General features: G+C 44.6%; 1 protein-coding gene across 1 annotated transcript in view; it reads right to left on the reverse strand.

Annotated features, from left to right (window-relative positions):
• tbc1d8b (TBC1 domain family member 8B) overlaps window positions 1–16,698 on the reverse strand; it is a 76,225-nt gene extending 59,527 nt beyond the window's left edge. The window contains exons 1-2 of the mRNA XM_078412187.1: window positions 16,416–16,698; window positions 4,054–4,164 (exon numbers count right to left, since the gene is read on the reverse strand). Of these exons, the coding sequence (XP_078268313.1) occupies window positions 4,054–4,164; window positions 16,416–16,542 (238 nt within the window). The 5' untranslated portion in view covers window positions 16,543–16,698. The remainder of the gene's footprint in view (window positions 1–4,053; window positions 4,165–16,415) is intronic.
• Window positions 16,699–21,344: the final 4,646 nt, after the last annotated feature.

Below are 21,344 nucleotides of genomic sequence, written 5' to 3' on the forward strand. Positions count from 1 at the left end.
GGATTCGGTGAGCCGAAGGGCCTGCTTCTCTAAACTAAAGTAGAGCCAAATGATAGCATAGCAAACTAAAGTACAATGCTGTTTCATATTTACTGATTATATACCAAATAGCAAACAGCCAAGGGGAAAATATACTTGACCCCCATACACTTTATTGTGCAAATCTTCTGTTATGCATGCAAGTTTGATTTTCTCTAATTCACAATTAAGTTATGCATCTCAAATTACTTTGCAGGATCCCAAAGACAAAAAAATAAATTATACAGGTGTTTTCCCCAGTTTGTTCGAATAAGAGACAAAAAGTTATATACTAATGTTTCACTGAAATTCCACCATAAACATTGCAATTTTTTTCCTAGCTCTGCTCAACACATCCTCCACTGTCTGAACGAATATTGTTAATTCTTATTTCATTAACTATAATGAATGGCAATAAAATATCAATATACAAGTTAAATCTCTCTCCAAGAAGATAAAATAACATCATTAAAGAGGCTCAAGCCAAGGCTGATTTGCAGAGAGCAAGAACACGATATGCACATGACAACACTTAGAGAGACAGATGGTTGGCAGTCAGCAGTGACACATTTGCAGCTCCAAACAGATTTTCCATTGTGAAAAGATGATTCAGTTGGGGCAGTTGAGTCAAACTCCACACACTCTGGTGAGAATCCACCAGATGACAAATGTGACATTACTTTCAATCTCTTTAAAGAAAACAACATTTTGATAATGCAAAACCTCTATATTCAGTTAACACAAATATTAAATTGAACTGGGATTACTGTTTTGAATGCTCAAATAGTAATCGTTCTGTTAATAAAGTCTTAACATTGATCTGTAGTTACTGAATGCAAGCATCCAGCAGATTGTGCCAAATTCCATTACGATAGAACGCTGTGCTCTAAAAATACCAAGCATTATAACCATGTGCAGGACTTCCAAACTATTTCCCAATATTACCGGGTTTTAATATGCAACATTTCACAGGACACTAAAAGCTAATCAAAACAAAAGGAACAGAAGTCTTATATGACAGTGACCAGGTAATTTACTGATTAACATTAGCCGGCGCAGCAAAGAGCACTCCCAGGTACTTAACTCAGTGCCTGGAGATCATTTACATCGATCTGAAAAGAGCCGTTGGTTGAAGGATGGCTGCTCCATCTTTACAACGCTTGCTCTGAACATGCAAATGTTTGTGCTCCTGCACCTGGAGCGTGATCTATACTGTAGTGCAAAGTACTGAGTTGTGGGGGAGCTGCCACGGAGAATAGTGAGCATTTGAATTTAGCCAATTCTATGTCCTATGTGCACTAAAACTCCTGCAGGCCCATACATTATAAATCAGGCAATGGACATCCCTGATTGTTGGAAGACCATCTTCACAGCCCATAGGCAAGAAGATGAGGAATATACAATCTAATAAATACAATCTAATTCCCTCTTCATCACCTAGGAGTTAAGACCATAAGGCACGGGAGCAGTATTAGGCTGTTCACCCATCATCTACACCGTTCGATCATGGCTGATCTGTCTTTCCCTCAACCCCATTCTCCTTCCTTCGCCCTGTAACCTTTGATGCCCTTACTCATCAAGAAACCATCGATCTCCACTTTAAAAATAACCAATGACTTGACCTCCACTGCCATCTGTGGCAATGAATTCTACAGATTCACCACCTTCTGGCTGAAGAAATTCCTCGTCACCTCAATTCTAAATGGTTGTCCTTCTATTCCTGCTGCTGAGCTGAGCAGGTAGGCGAGCCTTAATCTCCCCTCTCTCCTCCATCGCTCCATTGTGTCTTCCCCAGGGGGCTACTACTTGTCAGCAGAGCAGATGAACTAACCTTCACACATTCCCTCTTTCCAATACCCCCCCTCCCAGCTCCGCCAGATGCTCTCACCTCCTGAAACTTTGTGTGGCAGCTTGATCTTAAAGCAAGCATTGGTCCACACAGTTAGGGTATTCTGAAGAGGGGAAGATGATGATTGATGAGAGTAGGACAGTGAATATTGTCTTCAGAGTTCAGCAAAGTATTTGACAAGGTCCCTCATGGTCAGCTGATCCAAAAGGTCAGGTTACATGGAATCAGGGGTGAATTGGAAAAAAATGGATTGGTCAAAGACAAAAGAGGGTAATAGTGGAAGAGCATTCATCTGAATGAAAATCATTGATCAGTGCTTACACCTATTGCTTTTAACATATACCCTGTTGATTCGGAAGAAATGGTAGGTGCTCAGATTAGCAAGGTTGTAGATGACACTAAAATTGGTGAAGTTGTGGATATTGAGAAAGGTTATCAAGTGACCCGGCTGGAAAAGTGGGAGGAGAAATAGCAGATGTAGTTTATTCTGATGAAGCAGATGGATACATGTGAAGTGATGCATTTTGAGAGATCAAATGCAAGAGCAAAGTAGACAGTAACTGCCAGGGAACTTTGAAGCATTGTTGAAACATAGGGTGCAGTTCCACAGCTCCCTGAAAGTGGCAGCAAAAGTAGATAGGTGGCAAAGAAAGCATCCAGCATACTTGCCTCGATTGGGGCATCGAGTATAAAAGTTAGCATGTCATGTTAAAGCCATGTGAAACTTTGGTTAGGCCTCGTTGATATTGCTTTCGATGCCACTCTACAGAGGGATGTGGAGGTTTTGGGCAGTGTGAAGAATAGGATGAGGATGGTGCCTGGATTGAACCAAAAGGAGAGGTTGAACAAACTTGAATTGTTTTTTCTGGACAGCATTGGAGGCTGAGGGGCGACCTGAGAGAATTGTACAAAATTATAAGATGAACAGTCAGACTCTTTCTCCAAGGATGGAAATGTCAAATGCAAGAGGAAATAGACTTAAGGATGGGGGGGATTTAAAGGTGCAAGGGTGCCTGGAATGCGCTGTCAGGGAAGACGATAATTTTAGGTTTAGTTTAGAGATACTGCACAGAAACAGGCCCTTTGGCCCACCAACTCCATGCCAACCAGCAATTCCCACACACTAACACTTTCCTAGTGGACACACTAGGGACAATTTACAATAAGACCAAGCCAATTAACCTACAAACCTGCACGTCTTTGGAGTGTGGGAGGAAACCGGAGATCCCGAAGAAAGCCCACGCAGGTTGCAGGGAGAACGTACAAACTCCACATAGACGGCACCCATAGTCAGGATCGAACCCGGGTCTCTGGCGCTGTGAGGCAGCAACTCTACTGCTGCGCCACCGTGCGCCCTTGAATATAAGTTAACATGATGGCAAAGTGTGAGAGGCTTTTAAACAGACACACAAATCGGCAGGGAACAAAGCGATATGGGCCAAGTGTGGACAGATGGTATTTGTTACATTGGCATCATGGCTGACACTGACATGGTGGGCCAAAGGGCCTTTTCAGTGCTGGACTGTTCTATGCAAGAAAAGTAGGCTTTCACTCCCATGTTGGCTATCACAGATGGAGATTGGGGGAATGGGTGATAGAAATGGAGAGGCAGGGAGTCAACGATTTTGCAACAGCAGGCGGGTCGGGAATCCAGCTTTTAAGAAAATGTAACCCGAATCTTGTCCCTATCAGCTGATGCCATATCTTATCTTTCAACTAATCAAATGGTGATAAATGCTGGCTATAACATTGTTTTGATATTTTTGGAACCCCTTCTGTGAAAGGCTTTAATTTTGCATTTTGTTCAGTCTTTTGTAAGCAGAAGAGGTATTTAATAAAGGGCTCAAAATTATAAGAGATTTTGTTATGGCAAATAAGAAACCACTTCAATTGGCAATAACCAAAGGATGCAAATATAAAATAATTGGTAAAAAAACAACTGAGTTGAGATTTTTTATTTACAAAGCTCTATTTTACTCACTGTTCTTATCGTAAATTGCAGGTCAGTATCTTGAAAGGAGAAAATAATTGCTTAATATTTTTTAAACGGAGCTTTGCCATTCGATTATTTTGAGTTACTCAATATTAATATGTCTTCAACTAACCAAATTCTGTAAATCCCAATCAATTGATAATTAAAGATGATCAGTTATAGTTTCCAATTGGAAAGTAATACTGTGACTTACCACAAGCAATGGACCAATAGATTTGGGATTCTGGTATCTGGTGTAGAATGCGATATGGAGCTACTTTGGAAGTTGAATCAAACACAGTGTCAAGGGTTCCAACAAGGAGGCCTAGAGAAACCAAAAAATAGATACAACAATTTGAACCTGAACACTTAGCTACTTATATATTTAATCATGCATATTTGAAAATGGAGTTTTAAGGTGGATTAGAGACATAGAAATAAAGACATCCAAGTAAAAACTTTCTCTGAACAACGGCATTAGATTGCTGCAAACACTAAGACAACACTAATCAGCAATATATAATTAAATTTATTAGTCTTGTCCCACTGCATTTTCATTTTGATTTTAAAAACAAATTGGAAGTGATAAAGATAATAACAAAATGCATCTTCAGAATGATCAGTTGGATCCTTTCAGAGTTAAAGCACCAAAGGAAAGAGCAAACAGGTCATTTCATCATTTAAATAAATAAAACACTAATCCTTACACTTCCTCCATTACCTCCATCCAGGGACTTAAACAGTCTTCCAGGTGGGACAGATTCACCTGCACCTCTTCCAGACTGTGGTCTCCTCTACACCGGTGAGGCCAAACGTGGACAAAATGACCACTTGACTGAGTAGCCATCCATCTCCTGGTTGCCAGCATTTTAATTTTCCCTCTCCCTCTCATTCCCACATCGCCCAATCTGCATCAGTCTCTTCCACTGCCAAGCTGAGGCAAACTAGAGCAACAGCTCTTTATATTCTGCATGGGTGGTCTACAACCTATTGAGGGCGTGCAGCGTAGGTTGCTATTGAGGGCGTTCAACTTAGGTTTACTAGGTTAATTCCCGGAATGGCGGGACTATCATATGTTGAAAGACTGGAGCGACTAGGCTTGTATACACTGGAATTTAGAAGGATGAGAGGAGATCTTATCGAAACGTATAAGATTATTAAGGGGTTGGACACGTTAGAGGCAGGAAACATGTTCCCAATGTTGGGGGAGTCCAGAACCAGGGGCCACAGTTTAAGAATAAGGGGTAGGCCATTTAAAACTGAGATGAGGAAAAACTTTTTCAATCAGAGAGTTGTGAATCTGTGGAATTCTCTGCCTCAGAAGGCAGTGGAGGCCAATTCTCTGAATGCATTCAAGAGAGAGCTAAATAGAGCTCTTAAGGATAGCGGAGTCAGGGGGTATGGGGAGAAGGCAGGAACGGGGTACTGATTGAGAATGATCAGCCATGATCACATTGAATGGCGGTGCTGGCTCGATGGGCCGAATGGCCTCCTCCTGCACCTATTGTCTATTGTCTATAACCCAACGTCATGAACTTTGAATTCTTCAATATCAAGCATTCTTCAGGCTTTATCTTCAGGCTTTTTCCACCTTATCGATCCCCCCCAACCGCCATCAGACACCCCTATTATCCCATTTCGTTTCTCCCTCTCCACACACTCCTCTCACTGAATCCATCCCCCACTGCTCACCCCTCAGTTGTTCCAATCTGTCGCCAACCCTCATTCAATTCCAATCTTCACCATCCGTTTCTATCAGATTCCAGGATCGATAGCCTATTGTTCTCCATTTATCATCTCCCAGTCTCTGGTGCAATAGACAATAGGTGCAGGAGAAGGCCATTCGGCCCCTCGACCCAGCACCACCGTTCCATGTGATCATGGCTGATCATTCTCCATCAGTACCCCGTTCCTGCCTTCTCCCCATACCCCCTGACTCTACTATCCTTAAGAGCTCTATCTAGCTCTCTCTTGAATGCATTCAGAGTATTGGCCTCCACTGCCTTCTGAGGCAGAGAATTCCACAGATTTACAACTCTCTGGCTGAAAAAGATTTCCCTCATCTCCGTTCTAAATGGCCTACCCCTTATTCTTAAACTGTGGCCCCTGGTTCTGGGCTCCCCCAAGTGGCATTCGCCACTCTTCCTTCTCCCAACTGACTGTTAACCACCAATTACTCTCTCCTCACCTACATTCACTAATTGCTTATTAGCTCTTGCCCAATCCCTCCCCCATCTCTTTATACTGACAACCTCCTCTCTACTCCTTCAATCACGATGAAGGGTCTCGACCCAAAAGGTTGACTGTCCGTTTCCTTCCACTGATGCTGGCCCGGCGAGTCCCTCCAGCTGCTCTTCTTTTTTGATATAGATTTCAGCATCTGCAGTCTCTTATGCCACCGTTATACAGCTGTTGCTACTTGATGGTTAAATCATAACTCAAGTCGTATCATCAGCTGGAGATTCAAACTGGAGGGATGTAATTCAGCAGAAAAGATTCACAAGGACATGTATAGGCTGGAGCATAGAAGGCATAATAATGACCTTGTAGAAGCTTATAAAATTATAAGGAGTCATAGATTAGGTAGATATATCCAGTCCTTTTCGTGTAGAAGGGGCATCTAAAACTAGAGGGTATAGGTTTGTGAGAGGGAAGACATTTAAAGGGGACTGGAGAGGAAGTTTTGCCACACACACCTTGCTAGGTGTACAGAACAAGCTGCCAATTAACCTACAAACTCACATGTCCTTGGTGATATGAGAGACACCCGGATGAAACTCACACGGTCACAGGGAGAATGTGCAAACTCCACGCAGACAGCACTCGACGTCAGGATCGAACCCGTCTCTGGCTCTATCTACTTCTTTGCCAGCTCCTTTGAACAGCAGCCCTCTCCTTAGCTCTCATGTTATATTCCTGCCATTCATTTTCTTCTTCATGTATTTATCCTGTTCCTTCCAAAAAACTATTACTGGATCACCTTCGGCCTTACGATGCCAGCCAGACTTTGCATAAGAATGGTGTCAAGTTAGGAAGAGGGGATGTTCAACAAGATCTGGGTGTCCTAGTGCATCAGTCACTGAAAGGAAGCATGCAGGTACAGCAGGCAGTGAAGAAAGCCAATGGAATGTTGGCCTTCGTAACAAGAGGAGTTGAGTATAGGAGCAAAGAGGTCCTTCTACAGTTGTACCGGGCCCTGGTGAGACCGCACCTGGAGTACTGTGTGCAGTTTTGGTCTCCAAATTTGAGGAAGGATATTATTGCTATTGAGGGCGTGCAGCGTAGGTTCACTAGGTTGATTCCCGGAATGGCGGGACTGTCGTATGTTGAAAGGTTGGAGCAATTAGGCTTGTATACACTGGAATTTAGAAGGATGAGGGGGGATCTTATTGAAACATATAAGATAATTAGGGGATTGGACACATTAGAGACAGGAAACATGTTCCCAATGTTGGGGGAGTCCAGAACAAGGGGCCACAGTTTAAGAATAAGGGGTAGGCCATTTAGAACGGAGATGAGGAAGAACTTTTTCAGTCAGAGAGTGGTGAAGGTGTGGAATTCTCTGCCTCAGAAGGCAGTGGAGGCCAGTTCGTTGGATGCTTTCAAGAGAGAGCTGGATAGAGCTCTTAAGGATAGTGGAGTGAGGGGGTATGGGGAGAAGGCAGGAACGGGGTACTGATTGAGAGTGATCAGCCATGATCGCATTGAATGGCGGTGCTGGCTCGAAGGGCTGAATGGCCTACTCCTGCACCTATTGTCTATTGTCTATTGTCTAAGAAAGATTTATCTTATACAGCTTTCAGATCATTCGTCAATCTCTTCAAAATCGGTGTGCTATGACATCAAGCAGCTACAACCATGTGTAAGCGAATTATTAAACTAGGTTTTAGAAGACTTTAAATAATTTCTGCAAATCAACAATTGGCAACACTTCAGAAGCTGCATCTACTACATGCCCTCTGCATTGCAAGACTCACACACGTCCAGAAATTCCACATCCTAATACCCAGAGTTAAAATTAATTCTTAATCCAAGTAGAATCTTCTTCACACAAACATTTGGCATTTCTGCAGCATTTCTGCTGCACTTCAAACAAATTATCAGATAAATGTCAGAACAGTTGATATCTACTTTACTTTACAAACAAAAAGAGATTATCTCCAGATTGTAATAACAAATGCTTTGATTGTAGCATAGTATTGGAGTAACAATATCTCTCTCCAGACCAATAGGATTAAAATAATGATAATTGAAAATAGAAAATAGGTGCAGGAGGAGGCCAATCGGCCCATCGAGCCAGCACCGCCATTCATTGTGATCAAGGCTGATCATCCACAATATAGAAACATAGAAAATAGAAAATAGAAAATAGAATGTACTAAAAATAATCCTGCTCAGTGTCATTTTGTATACATTAGTTTAGTATACTACTGTATACTACTCTAAACTGTAGTTTAGAGATACAGTGCGGAAACAGGCCAGCGATCCCCGCGCACCAACACTAGCACTGGGGACAATTTTCGATTTTTACCGAAGCCAATTAACCCACAAACCTATACATCTTTGGAGTGTGGGAAGAAACCAGAACACCTGGGGAACACCAATGAGGTCACGGGGAGAACGTACAAACTCCGTACAGACAGCACCCATAGTCAGGATCGAACCCGGGTCTCTGGCACTGTAAGGGAGCAACTCTACCACTGGGCACTGTAATGGAGTAAAGTGTTTTGTTTTACATTAATAGTCTAACATTGGCAGAGTGCCGTGCTGTCCTTGTAATCCACATAAAAGATTCCACGCACTGATTCAAAAAGGATTTTTGAAGCTCTTCTTTGAGACTTGAGAAAATATTTACCGTCAGCCAACATTATTGAAAGCGAATTATACTGTCATCACATTGATCTTTGGAGGATATTGATCTGTCCATATTTAGTGCTGTCTTTCCGACCTCAGTGACAACATTAAAAAAGTTCCTTCAAGTGGATGCATCAGCTGCAAACGTCATGGGCCCAAATAAGACAACATTAATGCAAGCGTTTTTCTGCAATGAATCCAAAATAATGGATAGGAAACATTCAGGGGTATATGGGCAAACACAGGGAGGTGGAACTTAGTCTCCGGAATTAATTACTGCGATTTTACAACATAATTTTACTACACCAAAATTCTTTGAAGTGTTTCCATCCAAAAGCCATCCAACAACTTTCAAAAGGAAGAAGCACAAATATCTGGAAGAGCAAACACCATTGCAGGAAAATAGGACGGCACAGAGGCACAGCTGTAGAGCTGCAGCCTCACCGCGCCAGAGACCCGGGTTTGATCCTGACCTCGGGTGCTGTCTGTTTGCAAGTTCTACCTGTGACCGTGTGGGGTTCCGGTTTCCACCCACCTCCCACAGGCGTGCGGGTTTGTATTTTAATTGGCCTCTGTAAAATTACCCCTAGTGTGTAGGGAATGGATGCGAATGTGACCGGATGATCGATGGTCAGTGGGCCAAAGAGCCTGTTTCCAGGCTGCATCTTTCAATCAAAACTTCAATAGGGAAATAGGAGTAAATAATTCTTTAGAGAGCCACGACAAATGCAGTAGACCATATGACACCTCCTGTGATATCTTGCAGTACAATTCTACACTATGACAATGTAAAGGAGGTTGATTTTATAAAATAGGAGAGTTGAAAAAAGCAAGCAACAGGTGACAAAACTTTATACAAACTGTGTAATTATTTTGACATATACACAATAGACAATAGGTGCAGGAGTAGGCCATTCGGCCCTTCGAGCCAGCACCACCATTCAATGTGATCATGGCTGATCATTCTCAATTAGTGCCCCGTTCCTGCCTTCTCCCCATACCCCCTGACTCCGCTATCCTTAAGAGCTCTACCTAGCTCTCTCTTGAATGCATTCAGAGACTTGGCCTCCACTGCCTTCTGAGGCAGAGAATTCCACAGATTTACAACTCTCTGACTGAAAACGTTTTTCCTCATCTCCGTTCTAAATGCCCTACCCCTTATTCTTAAACTGTGGCCCCTGGTTCTGGACTCCCCCATACTTGCAGTAAAATTAATCTTTTAATGCTCTGCACAGCAAATGTAAATCTATATACCTCAATATCCAATATCTGAAATAAAGAAAAGAAAATACCAATAATATTCATCAGATCAGGCCACGTCTGTGAGAAGAGAAACAAACTAAAGTTGTAGAGACTTGTTTCTCTTCCCCCAGATGTAGCCTGCCCTGCAGAATATTTCCCGCATTTTCTGTTTTTCTACTTCAGGTTCACATATTGCTGACCTCAGGCATTTATGTTGTTTGAAACAATTCACATCGACTACTTTAACTTTCTATTGGACATACTGCCTGAACAGGTGCCAAACAGCTCCATTCCAACAATGTTAAAACACAATGCAAAAGCAAACACGTCGATTCAGAGTATGAAGCTGCTTTTCAGTTCCCCTCGTTCAATATACATATGCCCCTCCCTTGTTCCAAAACCAAGGAGGCATATAACTCTGCATCCCTCCCCTCCCCCCCCCCCCCCCCCCCCCCCCCCCCCCGGGGAGATCTGACCACAACATGAACCATCTCCAGCCTGTGTACAAACCTCTCGTGCACAGGCAACCAGCGGTGACCCGCACAGTTAGAGGATGGTCCGAGGAGACGGAGGAGGCTCTGAGAGACTGTTTCGAAACAACTGTGTGGGAGGAACTCTGTGATCCCCATGGGGAGGACATTGACGGTCTAACCCAGTGCCTCACGGACTATATTAACTTCTGTGTGGAGAACACTGTACCCACCAGGACTGTACGGTGTTTCTCCAACAACAAACCCTGGGTCAACCCTGACATAAAGGATCTCCTTAAGGAGAAAAAGAGGGCCTTTAAGTCGGGAAATAAGGAGGAACTGAAGGCTGTGCAAAAGGAGCTGAGGAGGAAGATCAGAGAGGGGAAGAACAACTACAGGAAGAAGATGGAGGACCAGCTGCAGAGGAACAACATCAGTGGAATCTGGAGAGGCCTCTAAACCATCTCTGGGTACAAGGAACCGGAATCCCGGGCCATGGGGGACCAGAAGTGGGTGAACGATCTGAACCTTTTCTTCAACAGGTTCGATCAGTCACCTACCCCTCCCCTGGTCCAGTCACCCCTGCTGCAGCCCCCCTTGTCTGCACGTCCAGAACACTGCCCCACCTCCCCTCCCACAGCACCTGGGTCACAGTCACCACCCACTGCTTCTGCTTCTCCTGCCCCAACCCCATTACCCCCACCTCCTCCCCCACATCATCCACACCCCCACACCCCCTCGTCCTCTCAAACTCTTGAGCACCCAGCCCCTGTGCTCCAATCTGTCTTTCTCCACAAACCAGGTGAGAAATGCACTCAGGAAGATCAATGCGAGGAAGGCGGCTGGTCCAGACGGCATCAGCTTGAGGCTCCTCAAGTCCTGTGCAGACCAGCTGTGTGGAATAGTGGAGCATGTCTTCCATCTGAGCCTGAAACTGGGGAAAGTTCCACAGTTGTGGAAAACATCCTGCGTGGTACCGGTACCAAAGATGCAGCACCCGAAGGAACTCAACAGCTACAGGCCGGTGTCACTGACATCGCACCTGATGATGACACTGGAGCGTCTGGTCCTCGCCCATCTCCGCCCCCTGGTGAGACCATCAATGGATCCGCTGCAGTTCGCCTCCCAGACTCGCATCGGGGTGGAGGACGCCATCATCTACCTGCGGAACAGAGCTCTTTCACACCTGGAGAAGCCGGATAGCACTGTGAGAATCATGTTCTTTGATTTCTCCAGTGCATTCAACACCATCCAGCGGGGCTTCTGGGGGGCAAGCTGGAGCGCACAGGAGTGGATCACCACCTCACATCCTGGATTCTGGACTACCTCACCAACCAACCACAGTGTGCGAGGACAAAGGACCTGGTCTCGGACAGGGTGGTCTGCAGCACTGGGGTTCTGCAGGGAACAGTGCTAGCTCCATTCAGGCACAGCTCTGCAAACGCCTATCTGCAGAATGTCTCTGACGACTCTGCCATCGTCGGCCTCATCACGGGCGACGAGGACAGGTCGTACAGAGAATTGATCAAGGAGTTTGTGGACTGGTGCCAGCGGAACTGCCTCCGGATCAACGTGGGGAAAACCAGGGAGATGGTGGTAAATTTCCGCAGGCACAGCCAGGTCCCCCCGACACCAGTGAACATCCAGGGAATGGACATCGAGAGGGTGGATTCTTATAAGTACCTGGATGTCTACCTCAATAAACTGGACTGGACTGAAAACACCGATGCGCTATACAGAAAGGGCCAGAGCAGACTTTATCTGCTAAGGAGACTCAGGTCCTTTGGAGTGCAGGGGGCACTCCTAAGGACCTTCTACAACACAGTGGTTGCATCGGCCATTTTCTATGGAGTGGTCTGCTGGAGCAGCAGCATCTCAGCGGCGGAAGGGAAGAGTCTCGACAAGCTGGTCAGGAAGGCCAGCTCTGTCCTGGGTTGCCCCCTCGACTCAGTGCAGGTGGTGGGAGAGAGGAGGATAATGGTAAAGCTAACATCGCTGCTGGACAACGACTCCAACCCCATGCAGGACACTGTCACTGCACTGAGTAGCTCCTTCAGTAACAGACTCCTTCATATAGGTGGTCCTTCCTTTCCGCTGCTGTGAGACTGCACAACCAGCACTGCTCCCAGCAGACGAGTCAACAATAACAGCTAAGAACACACGAAAAACTGATGACAATTTATGTATCTTTTATTTATAATGAATGATCTCTTGCTCTCTTGCTATCCACTTTGCTGCTGTAACATTATAAATTTCCCCGATGTGGGCTGAATAAAGGAATATATTATTATTATTATTATTAAGTTTCAGCTCGTAATTTGCATAGTATATAAAAGATATTGAAACAAAAGACAAAGTTTAAAAGATTTAAAATAATTATTAGTGCACAAGCAAATGTAGATTGAAGAGGCTGGGACTCTTTAAAATGAGGCAAAATGAGCATTGGCATGGTAGATTATAAAACACTCTGAAAGGGTAGTTTAGTTTGTTATTGTCATGTGTACCGAGGTAGAGTGAAAAGCTTTTTGTTGCATGCTATCCAGTCAGTGAAAAGATTATTGATGATTACAATCAAGCCGTCCACAGTGAACATACAGGATAAAGGGTATAACATTTAGTGTAAGATAAAGTCCAATAAAGTCCGATAAAAGATAGTTTGAAGGTTTCCAATGAGGTAGATAAGAGGTCAGGACCGCTCTCTAGCTAGCAAGAGGACGATTCAGTAGCCTGATCACAGATGGGATGAAACCGTCTCTAGTTCAAACTTCTGCACCTCTTGCCCGACGGGAGAGGGAGAAGAGGGAGTGACCAGGTTATTAGCCTTGCCGAGGCAGCGTGATGGCATAAATGGAGTCAATAGAAGAGAGGTTGGTTTGCGTGATGGTCTGGGCTACAATCGCAACTCTCTACGATTTCTTGCGGTCTTGGATGGAGCTGTTCCCAAACCATAGATGGACACAAAGTGCTGGAGTAACTCGTCTGCTCCCAAACCATGCATCCCGATAATATGCTTTCTGCAGCGCATCTGTAAATGTTGGTGAGGGTTTGTTGCTGACATGCTAAACTTCCTAAGCCTTCTAAGGAAGTAGAAGCATTGCTGTGCTTCGTTGGTCATTGTTTCAATGTGGCTGGTCCAGGACAAATTGCTGGTGATATTTTTTCCTAAGAACTTGAAGTTTTCAATCATCTATACTTTGGTACCATCAATGTTTGTGTACCACTTCGCTTCCTGTAGTCAACCACAATCTCCTTTGTTTTGCTGACATTGAGGGAGAGGTTGTTGGCTTGGCACCAGGTTGCAAGGTTCTCAATCCCCTTTCTGTACTCTGCCACATCATTATTTGATATCCGGCCCACTATGGAGGTTTTGTCTCCAAATTTGAAGATTGAGTTGGATTGTTATTTGGCTGCACAGTCATGAGTGTATAACAAGTGTAGAAGAGAACACAGAAAGCATCCTTACAGGCCACCAGCTTTGAGGATTATCGTATTTCTCACATATCCTCGCTGGTTGCGGTCTGTTGGTCAGGGAGTCGAAGATCCAGTTGCAGAGGTGAGTGCTGACTCCAAGTTCCACGAAATTAGCTTGGATGGGATAATGGAACTGAAAGCAGAGCTATCTTCTATGAATAGAAGTCTGACGTAGATGTCCTTCGATAATAGACACAAAATGCTGGAGTTCCTTAGAAGGACAGGCAACATATCTGGATAGAAGGAATGGGTGACGTTTCGGGTCGAGACCCTTCTTCAGATTGAGCTCAGTCTGAAGAAGGGTTGTGACCTGAAATCTCATCCCTCGGTCTGAAGAAGGGTCTCGACCCGAAACGTCACCGATTTCTTCTATCCAGAGATGCTCCAGCATTTTGTGTCTATCTTCGGTGTAAACCAGAATGTGCAATTCCATCCTATATGTAGGTGTCCTTGTTTAGGTGTTCCAGGGATGAGTATTGGGCCAGGGAGATGACATCAGCTATCAGGGTAGATCGAAAGCATAAAACACTTGTGGGAATATAGAAAACAGATGGATTCAATTGGAACATTAATCAATCACTGCCTTACTGCACGTAAACTAAAGCTAAATCTAACTGTCAAGTATAGTACCATAGTTACATCTAAAGTTTTTACCTATCACACCAGTCTATGCATAATCACTCTGTATTGATCGGTGAACATATGACACAGACAACCATAACCTCTACAACTGAGAAGCTGCATTGAAATTAGGGCATTTTAACCTTCGCAACATATTACTTCATATTAGCCATCCTTGCCCTCTGCATAACATTACCAAATTTGCATCATGAAGCCACATTTCCCGAAACATGATTGCAGCTAGGAAAGAGAGAGAGAGAGAGAGAGAGAGAGAGAAAGAGAAATGTATTGATTCAATTTTCAGAGCAGTGTATTGCCCAAGAAGTGGAAAACTACAGCATGCTAATCTGGGTCCTTGACAGCATGCTCAACGTTCAGAAGAAACCACAGTCCGTGCTGCACAATGAACCTTCAAAGTTTGAGGAAGTAGCTCAAGCTGTCACACAGACAACATGAAATAAATCCTTACTATCTGGCACCCACTATAACGCTGTTCTCCATGAAGCTTCCTTTTTTATTCATTTTCAGCACTGAAATGGGTTGGAGTGTGCAGGCCAGAGCAAGTGTACAGGAAAGAATGTCAATTTTTGCACAGCAAACACCCACAAAACTGTCCATTCCCTCCGCAGATGCAGCCTGACCCTCTGAGTTACCCCAGCACTTTGTTTTGCACAAGATTCCAGCATCTGTGGTTCCTTCCATCTCCCACAACCTATGCTTCAAAAATAGCCAGGTAATCCACTTTTGTGAGGTTCAAATAATAGCCGAGGCATCAAATAATAGTCAAGGCTTCTTTGTTAGGATAAGATCGTAATGGTGTGGGGAATTAATGTTAAAGTCAACATCTTCAACGAGTGGCACAGCTGGCACTTCACAGCACCAGTGACTCAGATTTGATTACATGACCTTAGACGCTGTCTGTGTGGAATTTGTACGTTCTCCCTGTGACCGCATGGGTTTCCTCCGGTTCCTCCCACAACCATAGACATGCAGGTTTAGGTTAATTGCGTTGTGTAAAATTGTGTAGGGAGTGGATGCGAAAGAAACATAAATAGAACTAGCGTGAATGGGTGATCGATGGTCGACGTAGATTCGGTGGTCCAAAGGGCCAGTTTCCATGTTGAATCACTACACTCTAAGGTGTGCGATGTTACCCTGATACATCAGCCAAGATTGTCTATTGTCTAAGATCTTTGTAGCCTCCAGTTTCAAATGCAAACAGTACCACTATCTGAACTAAAGATGAGATGTTCCCAATAGCAACTAAATAAATGAACAACGGCAACTAAGAGGATCCCAATCTGAAACGTTACCTTTCGATTCCTTCCACAGATGCTACCTGAACTGCTATTTATTCACAAAATGCTGGAGTAACTCAACAGATCAGGCAGCATCTCAGGAGAGAAGGAATGGGTGACGTTTCGGGTTGAGACCTTTCGATTTGTACCAGCATCTGCAGTTATTTTCTTACACTACCTGAACTGCTAAGTTACTCCAATGCTTTATGTTTTACCCAATGAACACTGGCAAATAGCCAGCAAATAAATGACAACCCTTTAAAACAGACAAATGACTGATAGAATATTTAAATCAGTGACAGGTAATTAAATGGTCAAGTGCAAAATAGTCCAAAATTAAAAATATCAATAAATGCTAAATAAGTACTGTCAGATAAGTGAATGAAAAGATTACTATTGAATGCACTGCAGGCAGATAGTAAACAAGCAAGGAATAGTGAGAGACAAACAAGTAACTGGGAGATGAACAAGTAACTGAAAGATAAATAAACTGTACAGTTTTGCTGCTGTCAAACTTTCAGTGCCCATTCATTGGCATTGGGGTGAGTGGTCCTCCCGCCGCAGCGCCCCCGGCGGCCGGAGGTGCGCACTCACTGTCCCGCCGCCTCCATCAACTTTACCCGTTAGTCCGCCGCCTCCTTCGCCGTAGCCCCTGCGCCGCTGCAAGACGAAGTACTTGTGGTTTTTCTCCGTCAGCCACAGCTTCAGCGCGTTCTTCAGCAGCACCTCCTCGGGTTTCAGCCACATGTTCGAGGTGACGGAGAGAGAAACTCCGGGAGAGGAGAGGAGGAGAGTAGAGGTGAGGTGAGGTGAGGGGGACGAGGGGCAACCAGCACCGCCGCCGCCACCACCTCACTGCACGCTGTCACCCTTCCCACGTCGACAAGTCGGCGCTCATGTGACGCCCCGCCGCGGAGCATCCCGGGAGTTGTAGTCACACTCCCGCCGTGGGTTTTTTTCACGTCCGACGCTCTGCCGCATTGGGGAACTACAATTCCCAGCAGCCCTCGCCAAAACCAGTCAAGTAGGTTGTCAGTGCAAAATCATTATTGCCCCAAGGCGGAGGAGGAGGGCTAAACTATTGGAGATTTGTATTTAATGTTCCCCTGGCAATAAAAGGAAAAAAAACTAAGAAAAAGTTACAAGAATCTGCCAAGTCATATGTCCCAGACAGAATAATAAAAATTCTTACTTACAGCAGCACAACAGAATGTGTAAACATAGTACTCTGTCAACAATATTATGAACGCGAAAAAAAAGTTGTGTGCTATGTACGTAGTTATATGTGTGTGTGTGTGTGTGTGTGTGTGTGTATACACCGATCAGCAAAACATTATGACCACTGACAGGTGAAGTGAATAACATTGGTTATCTTGTTACAATGGCACCTGTCAAGGGGTGGGATATATTCGGCAGCAAGTGAACAGTCAGTTCTTGAAGTTGATGTGTTGGATGCAGGAGAAATGGGCAGGAGTAAAGATCTCAGCGACTTTGACAAGGGCCAAATTGTTATGGCCAGACGACTGGGTCAGAGCATCTCTGAAACGGCAAGGCTTATGGGGTGCTCCCGGTCAGCAGTGGTGAGTACCTACCGACAGTGGTCCGAGGAGGGACAAACCGCAAACCGGCAACAGGGTGTTGGGCGCCCAAGGCTCATTGATGCGTGAGGGCAACGAAGGCTATCCCGTCTGGTCCGAACCGACTGTGGGAAAACGACAAGCCGGTGGAGGGAGTGTGATGCTCTGGGCAATGTTCTGCTGGGAAACCCTGGGTTTGGCCATTCATGTGGACGTTAATTTGACGCGTGTCACCTACCTAAATATCGTCACAGACCAGGTACACCCCTTCATGGCAATGGTATTCCCTGATGGCAGTGGCCTCTTTCAGCAGGATAATGCGCCCTGCCACACTGCACACATTGTTCGGGAATGGTTTGAGGAACATGATGAAGTGTTCACGGTGTTGCCCTGGCCTCCAAATTCTCCAGATCTCAATCCGATTGAGCATCTGTGGGATGTGCTGGATCGACAAGTCTGATCCATGGCGGCTCCACCTCGCAACTTACAGCATTTGAAGGATCTGCTGCTAATGTTTTGGTGCCAGATACCACAGGACACCTTCAGGGCTCTTGTAGAGTCCATGCCTCGGTGGGTCGGCGCTGTTTTGGCAGCACAAGGAGGACCAACAGCATATTAGGCAAGTGGTCATAATGTTTCGGCTGATCGGTGTATATATGTATTATATATATATATATATATATATATATATATATACACACACACATATATATATGTACACACACAAACACACACATAAATATATATACATATATGTGTATGTGTGTAGAAATATATATATGTATATGGACAAAGGAAATACATATGTGAGAATGCTCTTTATTGACTACAGCTCGGCATTCAACACTATTATTCCCTCAAAACTCGTCCCCAAGCTCCTTGATCTTGGACTGGAGAACTCCATCTGCGGATGGATATTCGATTTTCTGACGGGCAGGCCCCAGGTGGTGAGAATTGGCAGACACACCTCTTCACTGATCCTCAACACAGGCACACCACAGGGCTGTGTGATCAGTCCTCTCCTGTACTCTGTTCGCACACGACTGTACTGCTAAGCACAGCTCAAACAGCATCCTAAAGTTTGCTGACGACACGACCATCTTGGGCCTCATCACAGACAACAATGAGACGGCCTACAGAGAGGAGGAAAAGGCACTAAACAGCTGGTGCCAGGAAAATAACCTCTCTCTCAATGTCAGCTAAACTAAAGAGATGATTGTGGACTACAGGAGACAGCAGGGGAGTGGACACCTCCCCATCCACATCGGTGATGCTGAGGTTGAAAGGGTCAGCAGCTTTAAGTTCCTCGGTGTGCACATCACTGAGGACCTTTCCTGGACACTGCACACAGACACAATAACAAAGAAGGCCCACCAGCGGCTCTTTTTCCTGAGAAGACAGGAAATTTGGCATGAACGCCAGCATCCTCACAAACTTCTACAGATGCACCATCGAGAGCCTGCTGACAGGCTGCATTACAGTCTGGTACGGGAACTGTTCTGCCCACAGCCACAAATCACTACAGAGAGTGGTGAAGACGGCACAGCACATCACTGGCAACTGTCTCCCGGCCATTCAGGACATTTTCTACCGGCGGTGCCTGCGGAAGGCACGCAGCATCATCAAGGACCACAGCCACCCAGCACGCAGGCTGTTCTCCTTGTTACCGTCAGGCGGACGATACAGGAGTATGGCTGCGCGTACCACCAGACTTAAGAACAGTTTCTACCATCAGGCCATCAGGCTTCTGAACTCATAAACACATTTCAAATCATATATGTTGATTATTTTTAATATTGTCTTTTTACCTATTTTTAATATTGTCTTTTTACCTTACTAATGTCATTTTTAAAATCTTATTTATCCTTGGAATATTACTGCTGAGGTGACCCGTTGTCTTGTCAAATACATTTCATTGTACCGTTGACCCTGTGCCAACCTACATATGACAAATAATTTTTTTTATTATTATATTATTATTATTCCTGCTGCTGTAAATAAGAATTTAATTGTAAATGGCTCGATTGTAATCATGTATTGTCTTTGTATTGTCTTTCTGCTGACTGGATAGCACGCAACAAAAGCTTTTCACTGAATCACGGCACACATGAAAATAAACTAAACTAAACTAAACAGTTTTCAGGTTCCTATGTCTTCTTCCCGATGGCAGGAATGAAATGAGTGCGTGTCAAGGTGGTGTGGGTCTTTAATGGTGCGGGCTGCCTTTTCGAGGCACCAACTCCTGTAGATCCCTTCGATGGTGGGGAGGTGCAAATGCTCATTAACTCAGGGGGTCAGGCAGCATCTGTGGATTGAATGGACAGATGGCGTTTCAGACTGGGACCCTCCTTCAGACCGATTGCAGTTACAGTAAAAAAACTAAGAAAAAATACCTAAAATTAATTGTAATTTTTTCAGCATATCAGGTAGCAAATAGGGAAGGAGCAACAGAGTTAAACTTTCAGGTTGAAGTCTCTTCATTTCAGGCACTTCATTTCTGATTTCCAGCATGTGCAGTCCTTTGATTTGCAAATACTTCATAATGTCAATATCCGACTAACAAATTATTCTGAAAAGCATTAACTCAATCAATAAATCTTATCTAATCCTATTTACGAACACTTGGAGTCAAAGCTTTCTTTATGCCTTGACAATTCAAGTGCTTGCCCAGATTGTTTATATACATTGTGAGAAAGCTTGTCCCCCCACCCTCCATGAGAAGTTCCATCCTTTGGGGTAATAAATTCTCCCTCGGATTCCATCTAGAGTTCCTCCAGCCTTAAACCTATGTAGTCTACTTTTATTATCCCTCTGCTATGGGGAGAAGTTTCCATCTACCTACCCTGTCTATGCATATCTATCAAGTGCCCCTCAGTCTTTCATTCCAGACTAAGTAAACCCAGATTAGTCAGTCTCACCCCACTCGTAAGGCCATAAGGAATAGGAGTAGAATTAGGCTGTTTGGCCCATCAAGTCTACTCTGCCATTCAATCATGGCTAATCTGTCTCTCCCTCTCAACCCCATTCTCCTGCCTTCTCCCCAGAACCTCTGACTCCTGTACTAATCAAGAATATCTATCTCTGCCTTAAAAATATCCACTGACTTTGCCTCCACAGCCTTCTGTGGCAAATAATTCCACAGACTCCTCACCCCCTGACTAAAGAAATTTCTCCTCATCTCCTTTCTAAAAGAACGTTCTTTATTTCTGAGGCTATGACCTCTAGTCCTAGACTGTCCCACTAGTGGAAACATCCTCTCCACATCCACTCTATCCAAGCCTTTCGCTATTCTGTATGTTTCAATGAGGTCCCCCCTCATTCTTCTAAACTCCAGCGAGTACAGGCCCAGTACCGACAAACTCTCATCATAGGTTAACCCACTCCAGGTAACAACCTGGTGAATTTCCTCTGCACTCTTTCCAGTGCAATCACATCCTTCCTATAGGACCGATCAAAATTGTACAATCAGGGCGGCACAGTGGCATAACGGTAGAGTTGTTGCCATGCAGTGCCAGAGACCCGGGTCAATCCTGACTATGGGTACTACCTGTATGGAGTTTGTACGTTCCCGTGTGACCATGCAGGTTTCCTCTGGGTGCTCCGGTTTCCTCCAACGTACCAAAAACATGCAGGTTTGCAAATTAAATGGCTTCTGTACAATTGTCTTTAGTCTACGGGTGATCGCTGGCCAGCGTGGACTTGATGGATCGAAGTGTATAGGAAAGAACTGCAGATGCTGGTTTAAATCGAAGGTAGACACAAAATGCTGGAGTAACTCAGCGGGACAGGCAGCATCTCTGGAGAGGAGGAATGGGTTACGTTTTGGGTCGAGACGCTTCTTCAGACCCCCAAGTCTATGTAGTTCAGAGTTTATTTGCACTTTGTTGTGTTTAATAGCCTGATGGCTGTTGGGAAGAAGCTGTTCCTGCTGCTGTAAGAATTTAATTGTTCTGTAAATGGCTCGATTATAAT

This window comes from Rhinoraja longicauda, chromosome 15, assembly GCF_053455715.1.
Source record: "Rhinoraja longicauda isolate Sanriku21f chromosome 15, sRhiLon1.1, whole genome shotgun sequence".
NCBI lineage: Eukaryota > Metazoa > Chordata > Chondrichthyes > Rajiformes > Arhynchobatidae > Rhinoraja > Rhinoraja longicauda.